This window comes from Trichomycterus rosablanca, chromosome 5 (genome assembly GCF_030014385.1).
Source record: "Trichomycterus rosablanca isolate fTriRos1 chromosome 5, fTriRos1.hap1, whole genome shotgun sequence".
NCBI lineage: Eukaryota > Metazoa > Chordata > Actinopteri > Siluriformes > Trichomycteridae > Trichomycterus > Trichomycterus rosablanca.
The window spans coordinates 40831773-40849999 of NC_085992.1; the positions used below are offsets into that span (position 1 = coordinate 40831773).

The following is an 18227-nucleotide window of genomic DNA, read 5'->3' on the forward strand; positions in this document are numbered from 1 at the left end:
ATGCTGTTCTTCAATGGTCAGGACTCTCCCAGGACCACTACAGAGTAGGTATTATTTGGGTGGTGGATCATTCTCAGCACTGCAGAAACACTGACATGGTGGTGGTGTGTTAGTGTGTGTTGTGCTGGTATGAGTGGATAAGACACAGCAGCACTGCTGGAGTCTTTAATCACCTCACTCTCACTGCTGGACTGAGAATAGTCCATCAACCAAAAATATCCAGCCAACAGCACCTTGTGGGCAGCATCCTGTGACCACTGATGAAGGTCTAGAAGATGATCAACTCAAACAGCAGCAATAGATGAGCGATCGTCTCTGACTTTACATCTACAAGGTGGACCAACTAGGTAGGAGTGTCTAATAGAGTGGACAGTGAGTGGACATGGTATTTAAAAACGATGATCCACCACCTAAATAATAATACCTATCCTGCGGTGGTCCTGGGAGAGCCCTGACAAACGAGGAACAGGGTGAAAGCAGGCTAAAGAAAGCATGCAGAGAAACAGATGGACTACAGTCAGTAATTGTAGAACTACAAAGTAGTTAAAATATGGTAAGTGGAGCTGATGAAATGGACAGTGAGTGTAGAAACAAGGAGGTGGTTTTAATGTTATAGCTGATCTGTGTATACATATCAGCTCAGTACTATCTTTAATATATACATATTCAAAGATCTGAAAATGTATTCAATTTAACTACCTCAGCATATTAGGGAGGCACTTATTTTTCCACTTTTTCTAGGTTGATATGGGTATTGTATGACAAAATGTACCTGGCTACAAAGGTATTTTTACTTCAGTTCCATCTGTGCAATACAGTTTGTTTAATGAATACATTAATGCATGACCTTTAATTAAATACACATTAGTAAGCAAATGATGTAGGACCTATTTTATAGGTATATGTTTAATAATAAAGGTCATTACATGTACATTACATTTTTTTTCTCTGAGTAAGGCATAAGGAAGCATGACAGTATTGTCAGGTTTATTAATAAGTATTTAACCACAGATAAAACACATTGATTACGTTATTGCTCTAATGCAGGAAAGGGCAATTATGACACATGCAAACAGCCTTATCATTGCCTGTGCAGCAGGCCGGCATCTCAAAACTGAGTTTGAATATAGCTTTACTGACAATGGAACACTAATGAAACAAAAAACCCATTACCACTGACAAAACACAATTTGGAAAATATTGTATTATCTTCTTTTTCTAGGTTTTGGCTCATCTCCAGTTAATTTAATATAACAATGCTTTTCACAATGAATTAGAAGAATGCTGGAATGCATGTAATGACACTGAATAATCAATAATCCACATGAACCTTAAAACCTTTTTTCAAATGAACAATTCTTGATTGTTTAATTTAAAAAAATAATAATGTATGTCTTAAGACTGCAATAACACATTGGAAGTATTCCTGAACACAAAACATGTTTTTAAAAAGTGAAAAATAACTTTATAGCTAGGGTGTGACCAAAACGTTAACTGCATCTGATATTTAAATCACAATGACTTTACAATTCCGTAGACTTGTGCTTATGCAAATATATGGTAGGGCTGTGTGTTAAACATTGAAAATGATTTGTTATTGGGTGCTTTTGGGAGTACTGATTATGTGAGATTATTAGAAATAAGCACCAAATTGTCCAGATTGTGCAAATTGTGAAAATAGATCCCTGGTAACACAGTTTTTCAAAGTTACTAACAGAAAGAAATACAGTACATGGCTTGTACTCACTAATGTTTGTTTGTTTATTAGGATTTTAACGTCATGTTTTACACTTTGGTTACATTCATGACAGGAACGGTAGTTACTCGTTACACAAGATTCATCAGTTCACAAGGTTATATCGAACACAGTCATGGACAATTTTGTATTTCCAATTCACCTCACTTGCATGTCTTTGGACTGTGGGATTTTCTTATCCGCTTATCCAGTTAGGGTCGCGGGGGGGGGGTGCTGGAGCCTATCCCAGCTTTTCAATGGGCGCAAGGCACACAGTAACAACCTGGACGGGACGCCAGTCCATTGCAGGGCAGACACACATACAGACACACACACACACCCATTCACTTATAGAGCAATTCAGTGTCTCCAATTAACCTGACTGCATATTTTTGGACTGTGGGAGGAAACCAGAGCACCCGGAGTAAACTCACGCAGACACGGGGAGAACATGCAAACTCCACACAGAAAGGGCCCGGACTGCACCACCAGGGGATCGAACCCAGGACCTTCTTGCTGTAAAGCGACAGTGCCCACTTAGCCACTGTGTCGCCCTGTACTAACTAATGAAAACGTTTTTAGGGATGGGAAGGGATTATTTAAGCATTAATAATTGCTTTCTTAATCACTTTATTATTTTACTTGCAATTTTAGCAAGTTCATCATAAAATTCAACATGTATGTTATTTTCTTTGAAATTAGAAAGCATTAATATTTGGGTATACAATTCCAGGAGAAACATGTCAGTATCAGGTAAGGATAACATTTTTTAAAAATCCTGTGTCACCCAACATGTCAGCAGCACATCACACTACATTGTTCAGTTTCAGTCTGTCTTACAGCAAACAGTGCCTGAGTTTGATTCCCTAGCTAAGCGGGTCAGGGTCCTTTTTGTGTGGAGTTTGTATGTTCTCCCACGTGTCTATGTGGGTTTTCCTCTAGGTGCTACGGATACCTCCCAAAGACATGCAGTCAGGCCAGTTGGAGATACTAAAGATTATCTTAAGTGTGAGTGAGTGTGTGTGTATGTGAATTTGTGCATGTGTGTGTGTGTGTGTGTGTGTGTGTGTGTGTTTGCCTTGTGATTGACTGAAAATTTGATTGACTGTGTTTCCTGTCTTTCACCCTATGAAGAAGACCCGCTGTGACCCTGACCAGGATATAGTGTGGTAATATAGTGAATTAATGAATGAATTAATGATTAGATCATTTATACAATAAACAATTTAAATGATTTGTGTTCATTATGTTAGGTAGCTTTTAGTAGCAGCTTGCTAACCTGCTGACTAACATAGAATTGTATTAATCCCTAGCACTGCACTTTTCCTTTTTTCTTTCTTTTCAAATTTAACCAATAAACATTCCGGAAACTTTATATAACTAATTCACTAATTAATCCTTTGATACTTACCTGGCAGGGGCGAGACCATGATCAAGAAGGTGGTTCACCCAGGGTGAGGCTCAGCCATTGCACTCCAGTTGTGCTGACCCCTGCAAATTCCCCAAATGTGGGAATCTCAACTGCATAATTTCTGATAGTGGGGACTGTGTTTGCGCTCTCCCCTGATCGTTTGGACAGTGGTAGCCTAGTGAGTAGAGTTTTGGCCTATGAACTGAAAGGTTGAGAGTTCAAATCCCAGCTCTGCCATGCAGCCACTGTTGGGCCCTTGAGCAAGGCCCTTATCTGTATATGTATATATGACAAATAAAGGCATTCTATTCATTCTATTTGTTGCAGTTTCACTATAATATTACTCAGTCATTTTGAACTAAGATGAATTTGTGTGACTTTGGAGTTTATTGTCATATGCATGGAGAAGCAAACAACTGCTCTATAAAATAAAATTCTTACTTCACGCTACCTCAAGTAGCTACAAGTTACAAACAATGTACTAAGAACGAACAGACATAGAACAGGAGAAGAATTGTGTATACTGTATACACAAACATACACATAAGGATTATGTACATTGTGCTATTTTAGTGCGAATGAGAGTGTAAATACTTTTAACCTAAAATAACCTTTTCTAACTGCAAAAGAAACTTCCACATAATAAAAAGTTGAGCAGTTGAGTCATAAGATAAAAAATGTTCTACCATCAGACAGCTTTTCTGGCATTATTGGGCTCTGCCATGTCAGTAGGGTGTTGCATCATGAATTATTAAGACAGTACTTTGTGATGATACATAATTCCATATCAATTATTTATGCTAATGTGTGTGTGTAGTTTACTTAATTGTTATTGACTCGCAAAAGTAATTTCTTGAAAATCCTTGAGGACATGGATTTAATCAGTTTAAGTTTTTTTGGATTTGGGCTTCCTGAATGCTGCATGTTCACATAGCCATAATGGATAATTTTGTGATAAATGTATTTAGGAACATGATGTTTGTCCATATGTTTAATTTTCACCAAGACAAAATGCTCTGAAGTGGATTGTAGGCAATAGACTATGGATGGATGTAGGATTTATTGTTACTTAATTTCTTAATTAAGATATTTTACGATCTACATTCCATAACATTATTAAAAGGTTTACAAAATACGGCGAAATCTATGTCTTAAGGGCATGGTGGAAAACTGATATTGAATGTGTGTGACCTTTGATCCCTCAGACAGCACTGCATTAACAAAACACTTACTTAATCAATATATCCACATGAGTTTAGGAAAACTCTTTTCAGTAAACACAGTCGCTGCTGCATCTAAAATGTGTGTTAAGTGAAGCTGTATAGAAGCCATATAATCAGCAGCCACTTTTGGGCCCTTGAGCAAGGCCCCTAACCCTTTCTGCGCCGTATGATAGCTCACCCTGCGCTCTGACCCCAGCTTCCAAACAAGCTGGGATATGCAAAGAAAGAATTTCATTGTACTGTACAAGTGTATATGTATATATGACAAATAAAGGCATTCTATCTTTCTATTTTCTATCTTTAAATGCTACTGACTTCTATGGGCTCAAGCTCATCTGAGATGGATGGACGCACTGTGAAAATGTGTGCTGTGCGATTTTTTTAATTGTTTTTAAAAATAAAGGACGCAATGTTTTCTGGGCTTAAGAGGAAAATGACCATCCTGATTGTTACCTATGCAAAGTTCAAACACCAGCACCTGTTATGGTGTGTTATTGCCAATCTCTTAGGCACATCTATGAAGGCAACATCAAAGATATTTACACATTTTGGAGCAACATATGCTTCTGTCTAGACAACATCTTTTTAGGAGTGTACCTACTTGTTACTGTAAGACTGTTCCAAGACACATTCCATATGTTACAACAGTGCAGCCACATAGTAAGAGAGTGGAAGAATGCTAAACTGGTATGGTTTTTAATTCAATGCACGTCAAAAGGATCTCTAGTTTTTCTATTTTGTTATTAGTGACATTGTGGCACAGCAGGTAATGTGGGGCTTAAATGTTCCAGGTTCCTGGGGACCTGGGTTTAATGTTGTGTCTATGTAGGTTTTCTTTTGATTTCCTTTCTGAAAAAAAGATAGCTGTAGGTGTGTTGGCTACTCTGCATGACATGGGTGTGTGGATGAATGAGTAAATGAGTGTGTTATGCTCTGTGGTACATTAGAACCCTGTACCCAGGATGCGTTCCTGCCTTGTACCTGATGTTTTCGCTCTAAACTATTAACTCTATACCATGACACTTATAAGATTAAAACAGTTGATTCATTAGGATTAGTTATTTTGTGCTGAAATTGAACCTTGGTGATAATTGGACTTTCCAGTAAATCACTGATTCAGGCACTACGCTGCTAACTGTACATGAGAATATGTTTTTACCTCACCTATCATTTACTCAGTACCATGTACTGGCCAACACTACTCTTGTCTCTAGTCTTGTTTCCCTCAGTTACATTTAGATTAGAAATGTGTTTTGTATTATTGTAGGTCTTTGTATTTATTGTACTGTTTTTATCTGCACTGTGTATATTGTCTTGTATTTTTGTTCTGTGTTGCACCCTGGTCCTGGAGGAACATTGTTTTGTTTCAATATGTACTTGTATATAGCTGAAATGACAATAAAACCTCTCTTAAGACCTTGAACTTGAACACTTCCAAGTCAAGCAAGGCCTGTTTAAAGAATCCATCCTGGAATATAATGAAGTGGCCTTCTCAGTCCTGGGATAGTAAATCTTTGGTGGGATTTAAAGAAAACAGTTGCTGCATGAAAGCATCAAACCTCAATGAGCTAAAAGCTTTTGGAGGAGAATAATGGGTGAAGATTCCACAAGAGCTTTTACCAAACATTGGGGTTAAATAATCGTGCACGTGGTTATTTGTCAAGAGAACTAGATGCTTTTCATTTGAACACAAATCATGTCAGCCTACCCTAAGTCTATCAAAGCTGCTTGGACGTTATCAATAAATATTATTTCTCCAAAGATGTACACTACACTGTCCTTATGAGCACCTACTCAGTCTTATGGCTTACGGCACCGTAAAAACAGAGGCTGTACGTCAAATGTGAACGAGTCAGAGGTTTAGTTTAAACTAAATAAATAATAAGACCAGCGCCTGTTTCCGGATTTCAGCTGTACGTTTTCTATACAAGGAAGTCTATGAATAATTGATCAGAGCCAGATGGTGTGTAAGAGGAAACAGGAGATGTTTACATGTTTAATTGTTTTAAAGAGCATGTCAAAACAGGACCAGAGTGAGAACACTCCCAGTTTGTCATTGCCTTGCAGTTGTGATGACAAGACAAGTGTCACATCCTCAGTGAGTCAAATTTGCTTTACCAAAAAAAAAACAAGACAGAAATATGCATATTATTTCACATTAGGTTTTTATATTAATGCATGGCATATTTTACATTAAGAAATTATTCTTGACACAATGCAATTTCTCACATCACCTGACTTCACAGTATACAGGCATCTTACATCAAAGTGGTCTAGATTTATAAAATATATGAATTCACATTGGCAGCCAGGGTAAATTCTTCCCACACACAGTCTGTTCACCACCAACACCAGTTATAGTGCCGAAAAAAAAGTATATGGGCAATATATCATTCATAATAATGGGTAAAATGTAACAATGATAGATAAATAACAATTGAATAAATAGCTCGATGCACCCACACTCAAATTATAATACAAGAGTAGAATACACTGAACACCTTGTCCTGTTCTTTTCACCGCATCTCAAGAAGATTGGAGCAGGCGTTCATTAGGAAATTGTAAATCCTCATGTCCAGGGGAAAAAATGCCCCTCATTTCTTATCCGGGCTCTCCTTTGAGCAGTGCAGCTGCTTGTCGGGGGTGGTTCCCTGAGCTGGAAGCTTTGAGGAAGCAGGGCCAGAGCTGGTGTCTCCCCCTCCCGCTGCATTGGTGATTTGACCCAGGCTAACAGCAGTTACTGCCCCTGGTGCTGGTATTGCCCCGAGTAGATTGGCTGACTGGAGCAGAGCCTCAGAGTGTTCCCTGGCCTTCATGCGCAGAGCTGCCACGCTTGCTGTCCGATTACTCTGGCAGCCGTAAGGAGGGAGGAAGGACAGGCCCATAGGGTCAGGCACACAGCATGAGCACAGTGGGTTTCCTGCTGTGAGATACAGTAAACAAGATGTGTGTCAGAAGAGGAAAGAAATAGCACTGTAAGGAACATTCTGTAAGGAATCATGAATGTTAAATCACATAGTAAAAGCAACAAAAGATTAATATACTGCAGTATTAAATAATTTGCAGCAGTTCTTAAGTCAGTATATGACCTTAAATCTGGAGTAACATCTAAAATTTGTTGAATGCTTAAGGCTTAAACGTCATAGTCATAACATACTAATCGTGCCGTCTGACTATTATGCCTAATCAGTTTTTCACTTGCATCAGATTAATCCACGCTCCAACTGATGGTGCAAAATGTTTTAGTATCTAAGCTGCTTAAAACAACACACTTCTCCCAGCATACTGCAGCTTTAAACCATAGACAATTTAACCAGCTGTTTTGTAAATGAAATAAATAATTGTTCAGATCTAATATATTTCTTCAATCATTGTTTTTAAAAAGAAATAGCCTGCTATGGATTGATGGCCAGTCTTGTGTGGGTTTCTGCCTTTCATCCATTGTATCAGCCCCACCGTGACCTTGATCAGAGTCAAAAAATAAATCCTGGCTTGACTTATTGCTACAATTAATTGGTTTAATGTTACAAGGATTATTATTGAGGATTCAAACAAATTCTGAAACTCCTATTTCAAATAAATCTATATTTTATATAAGTTTAAAATATGGCAGCATAAACACAATGCCATTATTTATGTATATCTTTTAGAAGACAATGGTTAGACTGTAATGTTTTGTGGTACATCTTTCTTTGGACTATAATATTTCCTTGTCTATAATAGTTAATCAATAAATTCTGTACTTTCTGTTTAGGTGTGGTTTCAGAACCGAAGAGCAAAGTGAAGGAAGAAAGAGCAAGGCACATCTACTTAGGTACTTAGGTAGATGTAGAGCTAAACTGTATAAAATCAATACTGTCACACACTGTCCACTATATAACAATTGAAGTTGGAAATTCTATATTAAAATAGTTTGTATTGCCCTGACATCAAAGTTCTGGTCTTTGGTCACCTACACTGAACAAAAATATAACTTTTCTTTAGACATTATACTGTAAATATGCTATGTAAAATTGCTTTCAGACAGCAAGGTGGGTAGCACTGCCAACTCATAGCAAAAAGGTCTGGAGTTTGCATGTTCTCCCTGTGCCTTGTGGGTTTCCTCCAGGTGCTCCGGTTTCCTCCCACAGTCCATAGACATGTAAGTTAGGTGAATAGGAGATACAAAATTTCCCTTGACGATGTTTGACACTGAACTTGAGCAGATGAATCATGTGTAACCTGTAACTACCTGTCCTGTCATGAATGTAACCAAAGTAAAACATGATGTTAAAATCCTGATAAAATAAATAAGTAAATAAAATTGATTTCTTTACCTTTCTAGCATTATAGAATGGCTAGACAAAAGGAGTTAAATATTTTTTTGGCTTCTCTTACACTGTCATTTCTTTTTCATTCTATTTTGGCAGCCTTAACTAATCAAGTAAATTGGTGTGACATGTTAGTTCAATCATGTACATGAATGGTTTTAGTAGAAAAAAAAGAAAAAGTCTTTTTTTTTATTAATTGCTATTATTTTTAAATGTGGAAATATTTATTTAAGTATAGCACATTTTTGTTTGGCTAAAGAAGCCTTTCTGGGGTGTTTATTTAAGAATTTTTTATTCTGCCACTATAAAGTCACTCCGCATAGAGCAATCCACATAATGTGAACATTTATGGTTCATTTATTGGTAGCAATAACCAGCAATTCAAAACACAGTTAATCCAAAGCATTTACTTAAAAATAAAAAAATAATAATCCTTGAAAGAGTACATGTGCTATTTCAATCGTAATTGTAATATTCAATATTACAATGTATATTTTTATTAAAAAATAATAGTATTTTTTAGTTTCAATACAGTTAGTAGTAAATGTTTTCTTACCTTTTAAAGTTGCCACCTGTGACAAAGCTTGGGCATAGGTCGCAGTGTTTAGAAGAGTCCCGGGTAAACATGATGGGAAAAAAGGCCCTCCAGGACCAACTGCTCTGTTAATACTGCACATTAAAGGGAGAACATTGAGTGACAGTTCATGTTTAATCATCACAGTATGTAGAAAATAAGGAGTGGCTTTATTGACATTGAGTTAAATGATCTGCTTACTTCTGCTGTGCGTCCAGAAGTTCTTTTTTGTTTCTGTTTTGTTCCACAGGAGACTGGTTAAGGTTTCTAGCAGGAGTGCCTTCACTCATTTGCTCCTTACCGCCATCCTGATCTGAGCTGCCTCGCTCTGTCTTCCTCCACTTTGCTCTTCGGTTCTGAAACCACACCTAAATAGAAAGTACAGAATTTATTGATTAACTATAATAGACAAGGAAATATTATAGCCCAAAGAAAGATGTAGCACAAAACATTACAGTCTAACCATTGTCTTCTAAAAGATATACACAAATAATGGCATTGTGTTTATGCTGCCATGTTAAAACTTATACTAGGTGAGTCAAAATTATGTTAACACTAATGGATCTATTCCCCATGACGTGTGTCCAGGCTTCAAATGGTACTGTTGCTCACTGGTTTTTGTGTGTTGAACATGATGGTAAACAGGTTGAGACTGTCCTGTAAATCATCTTACACATATGAAGTATGATTTGTGAATAAATGGTTTCCGCCATTCAAGTGTTAACATAAATTTGACTCACCCTGTATAAAATATAGATTCATTGCAAATAAGAGTTTCAGAATCTGTTTGTATCCTCAATAAAAAATCCTTGTAACATCAAACCAATTAATTGTAGCAATAAGTCAAGCCAGGATTTAGTTTTTGACTCCGGTCAAGGTCACGGTGGGTCTGGTGCCAACCAAATACAATGGATGCAAAGTGGAAACCCACACAAGAGAGTCCATCCATCTATAGCAGGCAGCACACACTCAATTATGCACTCCATGTACAAATGTACACCTAGTGACAATATACAGTACTAGTCTATACTGTGAGAAAAAGGACATCCAAAGTAGACCCAAAATTCCTATAGAGAAATGTATTAAATGAAAGTACCCAATGTTGTCGCATGGAACCCACTCCACCAACTGTCACTGTGCTTATATTGTCTCTACTTTAAAAATGTAATATATCTATTTTTAAATGCCTTTGGTGTTCTTCGGGTCATAGCACCTAACATTGTAAACCAGCCAAACAAAACCATTACTCAAAAAAACTGAACCTTGTCACTGCACCACAAAAGTAGCTTTAGATATTCTTTAAGACAAAATTATCTGTTTAGTATTTTTTTTTTTAAATAAGGCCAAAATTAAAGACCTGTTATCTTGATTGTTTTGCATGACATAATAAACTTAAACCTTGTAACTAAAGGGTTTTTTAATGATTGGAATATTTTAATGCTAATATTTTTCCATGGTTTAATATAATAATAATTTCAAAGGGTTTTACTTGGTTAGACAGGTGCACAACCTGATATTTTTGGTTTTGGGATGCCAAGATTAATATAATCCTGTTTCCCATATCTAGTGCAGATCTAAGACATTTGTATAAAACAATTTTAAAGGAGACAAAATGCACATCTTGCAGTTGACCCACATATAAAAGTTTACTCTGGCTTTACATTTTGTAGCATTTAATCACCAGACTCACATGAGTTGTTGGTGACTTATTTTAAACTTTATACACTGAACTGGCGAACATATGTGCTGCAAGTTCTTGCATCTTAATTGAATGAAGGTCATTGCCTGTAACAACATTTAATTGAGCAATTTTTCATTATCATTTTCTAATGACTTCCTACTGACAGTCTCCCTGCTTCTGAGAGGGAACAATGATGAAGTCGTTTATTTCCCTATTTAGTGATTGTTTGACAACATCAGATTCGATTAAGTCTGCACTCTCTAACGCATTAATCATATTTGAATAGGAAAGGGCCATAATAGAGCAGTATCTGCACTGCCCATATCTGCCAGCATTGTGTCAAGGTACAATCATGTCAACACAAAAAAGCTCTACACATTGTGCATTCGTTTCGAAATAATAGAAGACAACATTTTACTGGCAGGACAACAACATTCAGAGTGCAATTGTGGCAGCATTATCTCACCCTTGCACCTTCCAGCTAGGAGTCATGATCCCCCTGCACTGCATGCTCTATAATTGCACCATTCATCTCAATTTGCAGTTTGGTCTTAGTGCAACAAAGCCAATTGACACTTTCCAAAAGGAAGGGGGGGGGGGGGGGGGGGGGGGGCTGTAACCCTATACAACAAAAAAGAAAATTTATTTCCCAATAATAATGTAAGCTTAATATCCCCGCATGCTGCTACTGATTCATGTTCAGATTTAATAATGCGAATCTGGTAATCCGATTAGAGAGGCAATAATTTGTTTACACTCCCTAATTTACAGCAGTGAATGCCATTATCGCCGGGTTTAAGCGATAGTAAGATGACCCAGGGGAACACAAGGCCAACTCTTCCATCTCCTACAATTAGATCTAGGAAAGCCGATAGCAAATCTGGAATGCAGCAAATTGCATACGGGATATACATGGATTTAATTACACCTGGATGAATTTATAACAAACGTAATATGTGTAGCAAGGCTGTGAAACAAGACTGATGCTGCGTCTGGAAAATGGTTTTGCTTTTAGAAACATTTTCCAAAGAGACTGGATGAATGAAGGAAAGACACGAAAAAAAAAAGTCTAAGTAATTTTCCTTACCTTGGAGACGCGGACAAATTAGTGCAGGACATTATCACTAGTTAATTATGAATGACCGATTAATCAACCTAATCTAATATTGCCCATTATGTTGATGTTATTAAAGTGCGCCGCCCGAATGACTGAGAGCCTTAATTTACTGTCTTCGGCCAAACGTGCTTACAGCACTATAGTGAACAATATGCTCTTCCACAGTCTAATCTGCTAACAGATTAATACCACAGTAAGTCTGGACACTTTAAAATCAACTAGACCTACAACTTAAAGCAATAAAATAATGCAAACAAGAAAATACAAATTATTATTTGTTCTAAGTGAAAAATGCCAAAAAATGCTTTAAATGATGTTACTAAAACTTTAAATAATAGAAAACGTTTTGTCATATTATTGTGTGTCCCATAGGATCTGATGTCCTGTTATCGTAATAACTCTGTGGACTGGGCTTTACCTGAACACGGGCTTCTGTCAGATTAATCTTCATAGCCAGTTCTTCTCTTGTAAACACGTCTGGGTAATGGGTTTGGGCAAAAACAGCTTCAAGTGCTTCTAACTGAAAGATACAAAATATAATACACGTTTATAATTCTATAAGTCTGTAAGGTTAGACTAGGTTTAAGTTTTCCAAAATTTGGCTAAACAAAGTCACATCTTGATGGCTTAGCCTATCACAGATAAATAAAAATAAATCCATCCAATACCCTTACATTGTCCTGTATATTGTAACAAAATAGTTTGTGTACATAAATCAAATATCCACAGAATTAAGCAGAATTTAATTATATAAAGGCAAAAAAGGTTGCAACTAAATGGCCTAGCTTAGATTTAAATGTCTTCTTAATAATCAGTAAAAACAAAACAAAAACTCTTGAAATTAGGCTCCCTCAGCCATACAATGCAATATAAAGCAAAGTATATGGAAAATGTATGTTAATATAACCTTAAAGTTTAACATAAGATTAAATAAACTTAGAGTTTGCATTTTATAGATCACTCACTCATTGGTTTTCCAAATTATGTTGTGCATATAAAACAATAAACCTAGAAATTAGGCTAGTTTTCTATATTCAAATAAATAAGATTTTTTTATATATATAAAATAAATGTCCTGGGTATAAGGAATAAGGTTTCCCTTTTATATATATATATATATATATATATATATATATATATATATATATATATATATATATATATATATATATATATATATTTATATATATATAGGAAGACTATTCAAAATTGCTATCAAAATAGCCATTGATATAAAATGATTGACATTAAATGACAACCTATGAGTTAGGCTAGTTGTCCTTATTTAAATTATACAAAATAAAGTTTAAATTAAAAAAAGGCCTAAGCAAACCAAATAACCAATAGAAATATAAACCAAATAACCTGATCATTGGGATAATTTATTCTCAGTTCGAAGTAAGCAGTCGCAACCACATGACATAAACACCCACAACCCCCATGTTTTTCCTAAAATATTTATTCTTTAGGCTATAAAAACACATAAAGTGAGAATGAACTTACCTGTTGTAGGGTGAAGGTGGTTCTGTTTCTGCGTTGTTTCCTCCTGAGAAACCCGTCATCAAAGTCTCCAGAGGCATGATTCCCAAATCCGTTTGAGTTCACTAAGGTAGAAGTTAAGATTTTATTTATAATATCCTGATATGTAACAAACGTGGTTTATTTGTGAGATTTTATTTTGATAGATTGATGTCTGAGTGCGACTGTCTGCGCTGAACAGTGAGAAAGGCTAAAAGGCATGACATGAACCATCTGTGACCAAGCAGAAGGCTCCAAACAGCTTTGACTGCAGGGCACAACTGCCTGTCGTTAAACTTGTGGGAACACATTTGATACTTATTACTTATATTCTCATAGACATGCAGTGAAAAACTACATTAAAGACATTAATAATGCGGGGTGAAGGTCTGGTTTGTGTAGTTTGATATAACGAAGCAGTAAATGAACAAGTAAAATAGAGTAAATGTTACATACTGTATATTGTTTAATAAATATTGTCTGTAAGTCCAGCAGGGCACACATGATCACAGAAGTTATTTTAGCAGTGTGCATTTTGGTGTGTCTTTTAAAAACATGGTATTTATAAGAACAGAATGGAATAAATGCACACCAAAATTCCTGCTGTTTAATGAAGACTAGTAAATCAGAGGAACACAGCAAAAGTTAATTTAACAATTCAAATGGTAATTCAACATAGGAAATATTGTTGTGTAGATGTGTTTACAGTTATTGTGTTGCAGACATTATGCATTATTGTTTCCATAATCTGTTTGGGCTACAAATGGGTTTATTTAACAGTGGACAATTTAATTGGTTGTTTAAAGTGAAATACCTTTTTACAGAATAGAATTAAATAAGAATTAAGTACACAACGAAATCCACAGTAATTAATAAATACTGTTCATACAATTCCTGCAATGAGAATTACATATAACATTCAACTTTTATTTTGCTGTGTAGCTTTGATTTAATATTATTTTATTATTTTTAAGCCAGACTATGCAAGCCACTTGGGATCAAGTATTAGGATGATTAAAATAGCATCTATAAGCAATTCTTTACATTCAGGGTTTGATGGTAGAATCTGTGAATGGCAGGTAATACTCACATGTATTAGTTCTGCAACATTCCCCTTCCAGTTGTGGAGGACAGTGAAAGTAAAACATTCTGCTTGTCTTCTTTTAGCAAATAAAAAATAAAAAAAAAACAAGAAAGAGATTTACATTTACTAATGTTTACTAATGTTTACTAATGTGAATTGTTTGCCAGTGTGGTTTGTTATCCTTTTATAGAGATAACTAAAGGAACATCAGACAAAACTCTCAGTAAAAGGTTCTAAAGTAAACTCCAGTCAGTTGCACATCTGCATGAAGAATATTTTTCCTACCTTTAGTTGGTTTTAGTTGGTTTAGTAATTTTAAAATACTGGAGCGACCAGACTCGGAGCTTGTAAAGTACCAGACCCTTCAATTTAGGTTTAGATATCCCACTCGTTTCTCTTAGAATAACTCTCTTCTTCAGTATTGTACATTAGCAGGAAGTTTCCACGTGTCTTTCCAGCAGTCCAAGGATGTGTAATCTTCCTCCAGCAGCTCGGTTTTATAATCTCACTCGCAGTCGGAGTTAACCAGATTATGTGCTGCTCTCACTTCTGCGCTCTCTTGTTCGGGACGGGGTCCGGCTCGCCCCACCACACGGTCACGTGCTGCTGAGCGTCACGTTCTCTGCAGCGTCTCCCAATTGCAGCGCGCACCTTCACTTCAGCCGTCACGCGACCCTGCGCCTCCTTATTCCCAAACCTGCGCTTTCTGCACACACTCGCTTTTTATATTAAAAAATCCAGATGACTGCTTTTTGGATTTTAAATTGGCTGCCAGAGCAATAATTGCTGGTTATATGGGTTAAGGGGTCCACTTTGCGCGGTGATGTGCTCGTCGAGCGGCCGACCGTCCACAGTTTGATTTTGTTCACAGCAAGGGGTCCGAGGATTGATTTGCCGCGTGCGCGTAAATGACGCGCGCCGGGACCCTTTCAATTACTTTTAAGACGCGCTCGGGACAGCCGGTGCTCCTCCGCTTCTGCAAAATGAGGCTCGGAGTAGCAGCTGAAATTTTGCAGTCGAGGGCGGGATTGGATGAAATCACATAAACGGCAAAAAGAGGAAGTGTAATGGCGCATAATTGGTTCTCTAATAGCATTACCCAAGGATAATAGCCCGTTACGACCCCCCTGCACGACGCAGCGCTTCCCTAGCGTAAAGCGTTTACGATATTAAAGGGGGGAATATAATGATATTTTGGTTATTAAATGCGTGTAATTAATTTATGCACGCCTGAAAATAAAGTTGGTATTATGACCTCGGCAAAAAGCATTGGAAAAGTAGAAATGAAATAACTATGAAATAACTTTAGAGTGGTATAGGGTGGGTCCTTATTTTTTCAGGTAATTGTTTCTAATTAACGTTTGATGAGCGTCTGCACACCTTTATTTCCACATCAACCGGGTAAAATAATGAACATAAGTAAAATTAAAATAAGAAATGCAAAATTATGCAATAAAAGTATGTACATTAATAAACAACCATTATAGTAGACATACTTAATTACCATATAAATACAATTATATCTGCACAATTTATGGTGGCACAGTGCACTGAAAAAATCAATAAGTGAATTTTTTGACATATACATACGATATATATATATATATATATGTGTGTGTGTGTGTGTGTGTGTGTGTATGTGTGTGTGTATGTGTGTATATATCAGTACACAAGAGGAAACCCACGCAGACACGGGGAGAACATGCAAACTCCACACCGAAAGGACCTGGACCGCCCCACCCGGGGATCGAACACAGGACCTTCTTGCTGTGAGGCCACAGTGCTACCCACTGAGACACCTGCCACCCAAAATTAAAATTAGAAATGCAAAATTATGCAATAAAAGTATATACATATATACAATAAACAACCATTATAGTAGACATACTTAATTATCATATAAATACAATTACATCTGCACAATTTATATTGGTGGCACAGTGCACTGAAAAATCAATAAGTGAATTTTTGACACACACACATATATATATATAAACTTCATTTCCAGTCCTCTATTAACAACACCGTTATTACTGAATTTATTATTTTATTATTATGATTTTAACGTCATATTTTACACTGTTTGGTTACGGTAGTTACTCAGTACACAGATTCATCAGTTCACAAGTTCAATGTCAAACAGTCATGGACAATTTAGTATCTCCAATTAACCTCACTTGCATGTCTTTGGACTGTGGGAGGAAACCGGAGCTCCCAGAGGAAACCCACGTAGACACGGGGAGAACATGCAAACTCCGCACAGAAAGGACCTGGACCGCACCACCTGGGGATCGAACACAGGACCTTCTTGCTGTGAGGCGACAGTGCTACCCACCGAGACACCTGCCACCCAAAATTACAATAAGAAATACAAAATTATACAACAAAGAGCATATACACTAATAAACAACCACTATAGATGCTTAATAACCACATAAATCCAATTACATCTGCATAATTTATTTATTCAGCCTATTTAAAGAAAGTACATTTAGAGTACGTTCCAATCTACTGAATATACGTATTTATTATTGATTGTTTGCATTGATTATGTCAGTTGCACATCAATCAGTTGCATGTTCTAAAATTAAATGCGCCAGAACATGCCAAAGTACCCCTTCCGAGGTCGTTTTAACCCTTAATACTAATTTTATTTATTTATTTTGGTGGCACGGTACACTTATAAATCAATTAGTGAATTTTTGACATGTGAATATAAATGTATAAATTATTACTGAATTTAAATATGAAAATGTTTATTACCCTGATAATTATTGCGTATCTATATATTATATGCCTTACTCTCTAGCCACAGAAGACTTTGGAGAATGGTGGTTCCCAACGAAATTAAAAGAGATCAAGAGATCGAGAATGCATTAAACTCAACAAAATAAAGGGTATTTGAAATGTACTGAATGAATAGTTGATAGCAGAGTAAGGGCATGTGAAGTGTAATGTGAGATTTCAGCACCATGGTCAGTATGATCTGAAACCTTGCAGTGCTTTAACAGCTCCTGCAGCCTGAAAAACTTACAGAAATTCTACAGAAATTCAAGATTATTACATGAAAAATGTAACATTTAATTATCACATGCTAAATGACTGACCAATCATGTAAATCTTTTAGATAATAATTTTAGATAAACAAGATTTAAAGATAGATAAGAAACAAAACTGTACTGTTTGATTTCTACAATTACTAACACTTTTTAGGTGCCAAGATCACTTTTGCTACCCTTGAACCATTTAAAAATCCTGAATTCATTTTTTCACCTAAGCACCACCCCCAGCAAGGCTATGCTCAGTCAGCACCACAATTATTGGCACCCTTTGTAAAAATGAGAAAAAGCTAATGAAAAAATGTAATGTAATGTAAATGTAATTAAGTAGATTAATCTCGCCAAAATATTGGCAAATCTTAGCTTTAATTAAGTCATTTTTTCAAAGAGTACACAACACCTCTTAATAAACTAAATGTTACTGTTGGCACCCACAGAAATTGAAGCATGTTCCAATTTATATTTAACTTTCACCTAACAGTTTCCCTGGGTGTTAAAGTGATCATACCTCTTGT

General features: G+C 36.3%; 1 protein-coding gene and 1 non-coding gene across 2 annotated transcripts; one reads left to right on the forward strand and one right to left on the reverse strand.

Moving 5' to 3' along the window:
* The first annotated feature begins 3138 nt into the window (after window positions 1-3138).
* On the forward strand, window positions 3139-3300 carry LOC134315494 (U1 spliceosomal RNA). The gene has a single exon (XR_010012565.1). It is a non-coding gene; the product is annotated as a U1 spliceosomal RNA (small nuclear RNA).
* Window positions 3301-6583: 3283 nt separating this feature from the next.
* Window positions 6584-14717, reverse strand: drgx (dorsal root ganglia homeobox). Its single transcript, XM_062995210.1, has 6 exons — window positions 14660-14717; window positions 13555-13655; window positions 12470-12571; window positions 9455-9621; window positions 9236-9348; window positions 6584-7292 (listed from the first exon to the last, which is right to left on the reverse strand). Exons 1-6 carry the CDS (start codon window positions 14715-14717, stop codon window positions 6964-6966), a joined length of 870 nt encoding a protein of 289 aa, XP_062851280.1. The 3' UTR covers window positions 6584-6963.
* Between the last annotated feature and the right edge of the window lie 3510 nt (window positions 14718-18227).

Coding starts and splice junctions, on each gene's coding strand:
- drgx (XM_062995210.1), bottom strand. CDS start 14,717: ATGTTTTACTTTCACTGTCCTCCACAACTGGAAGGGGAATGTTGCAGA. Junction 12,572..13,554: donor CCACCTTCACCCTACAACAG/GTAAGTTCATTC, acceptor TGTATCTTTCAG/TTAGAAGCACTTGAAGCTGT. Junction 9,349..9,454: donor CTTCTGGACGCACAGCAGAA/GTAAGCAGATCA, acceptor TTTAATGTGCAG/TATTAACAGAGCAGTTGGTC.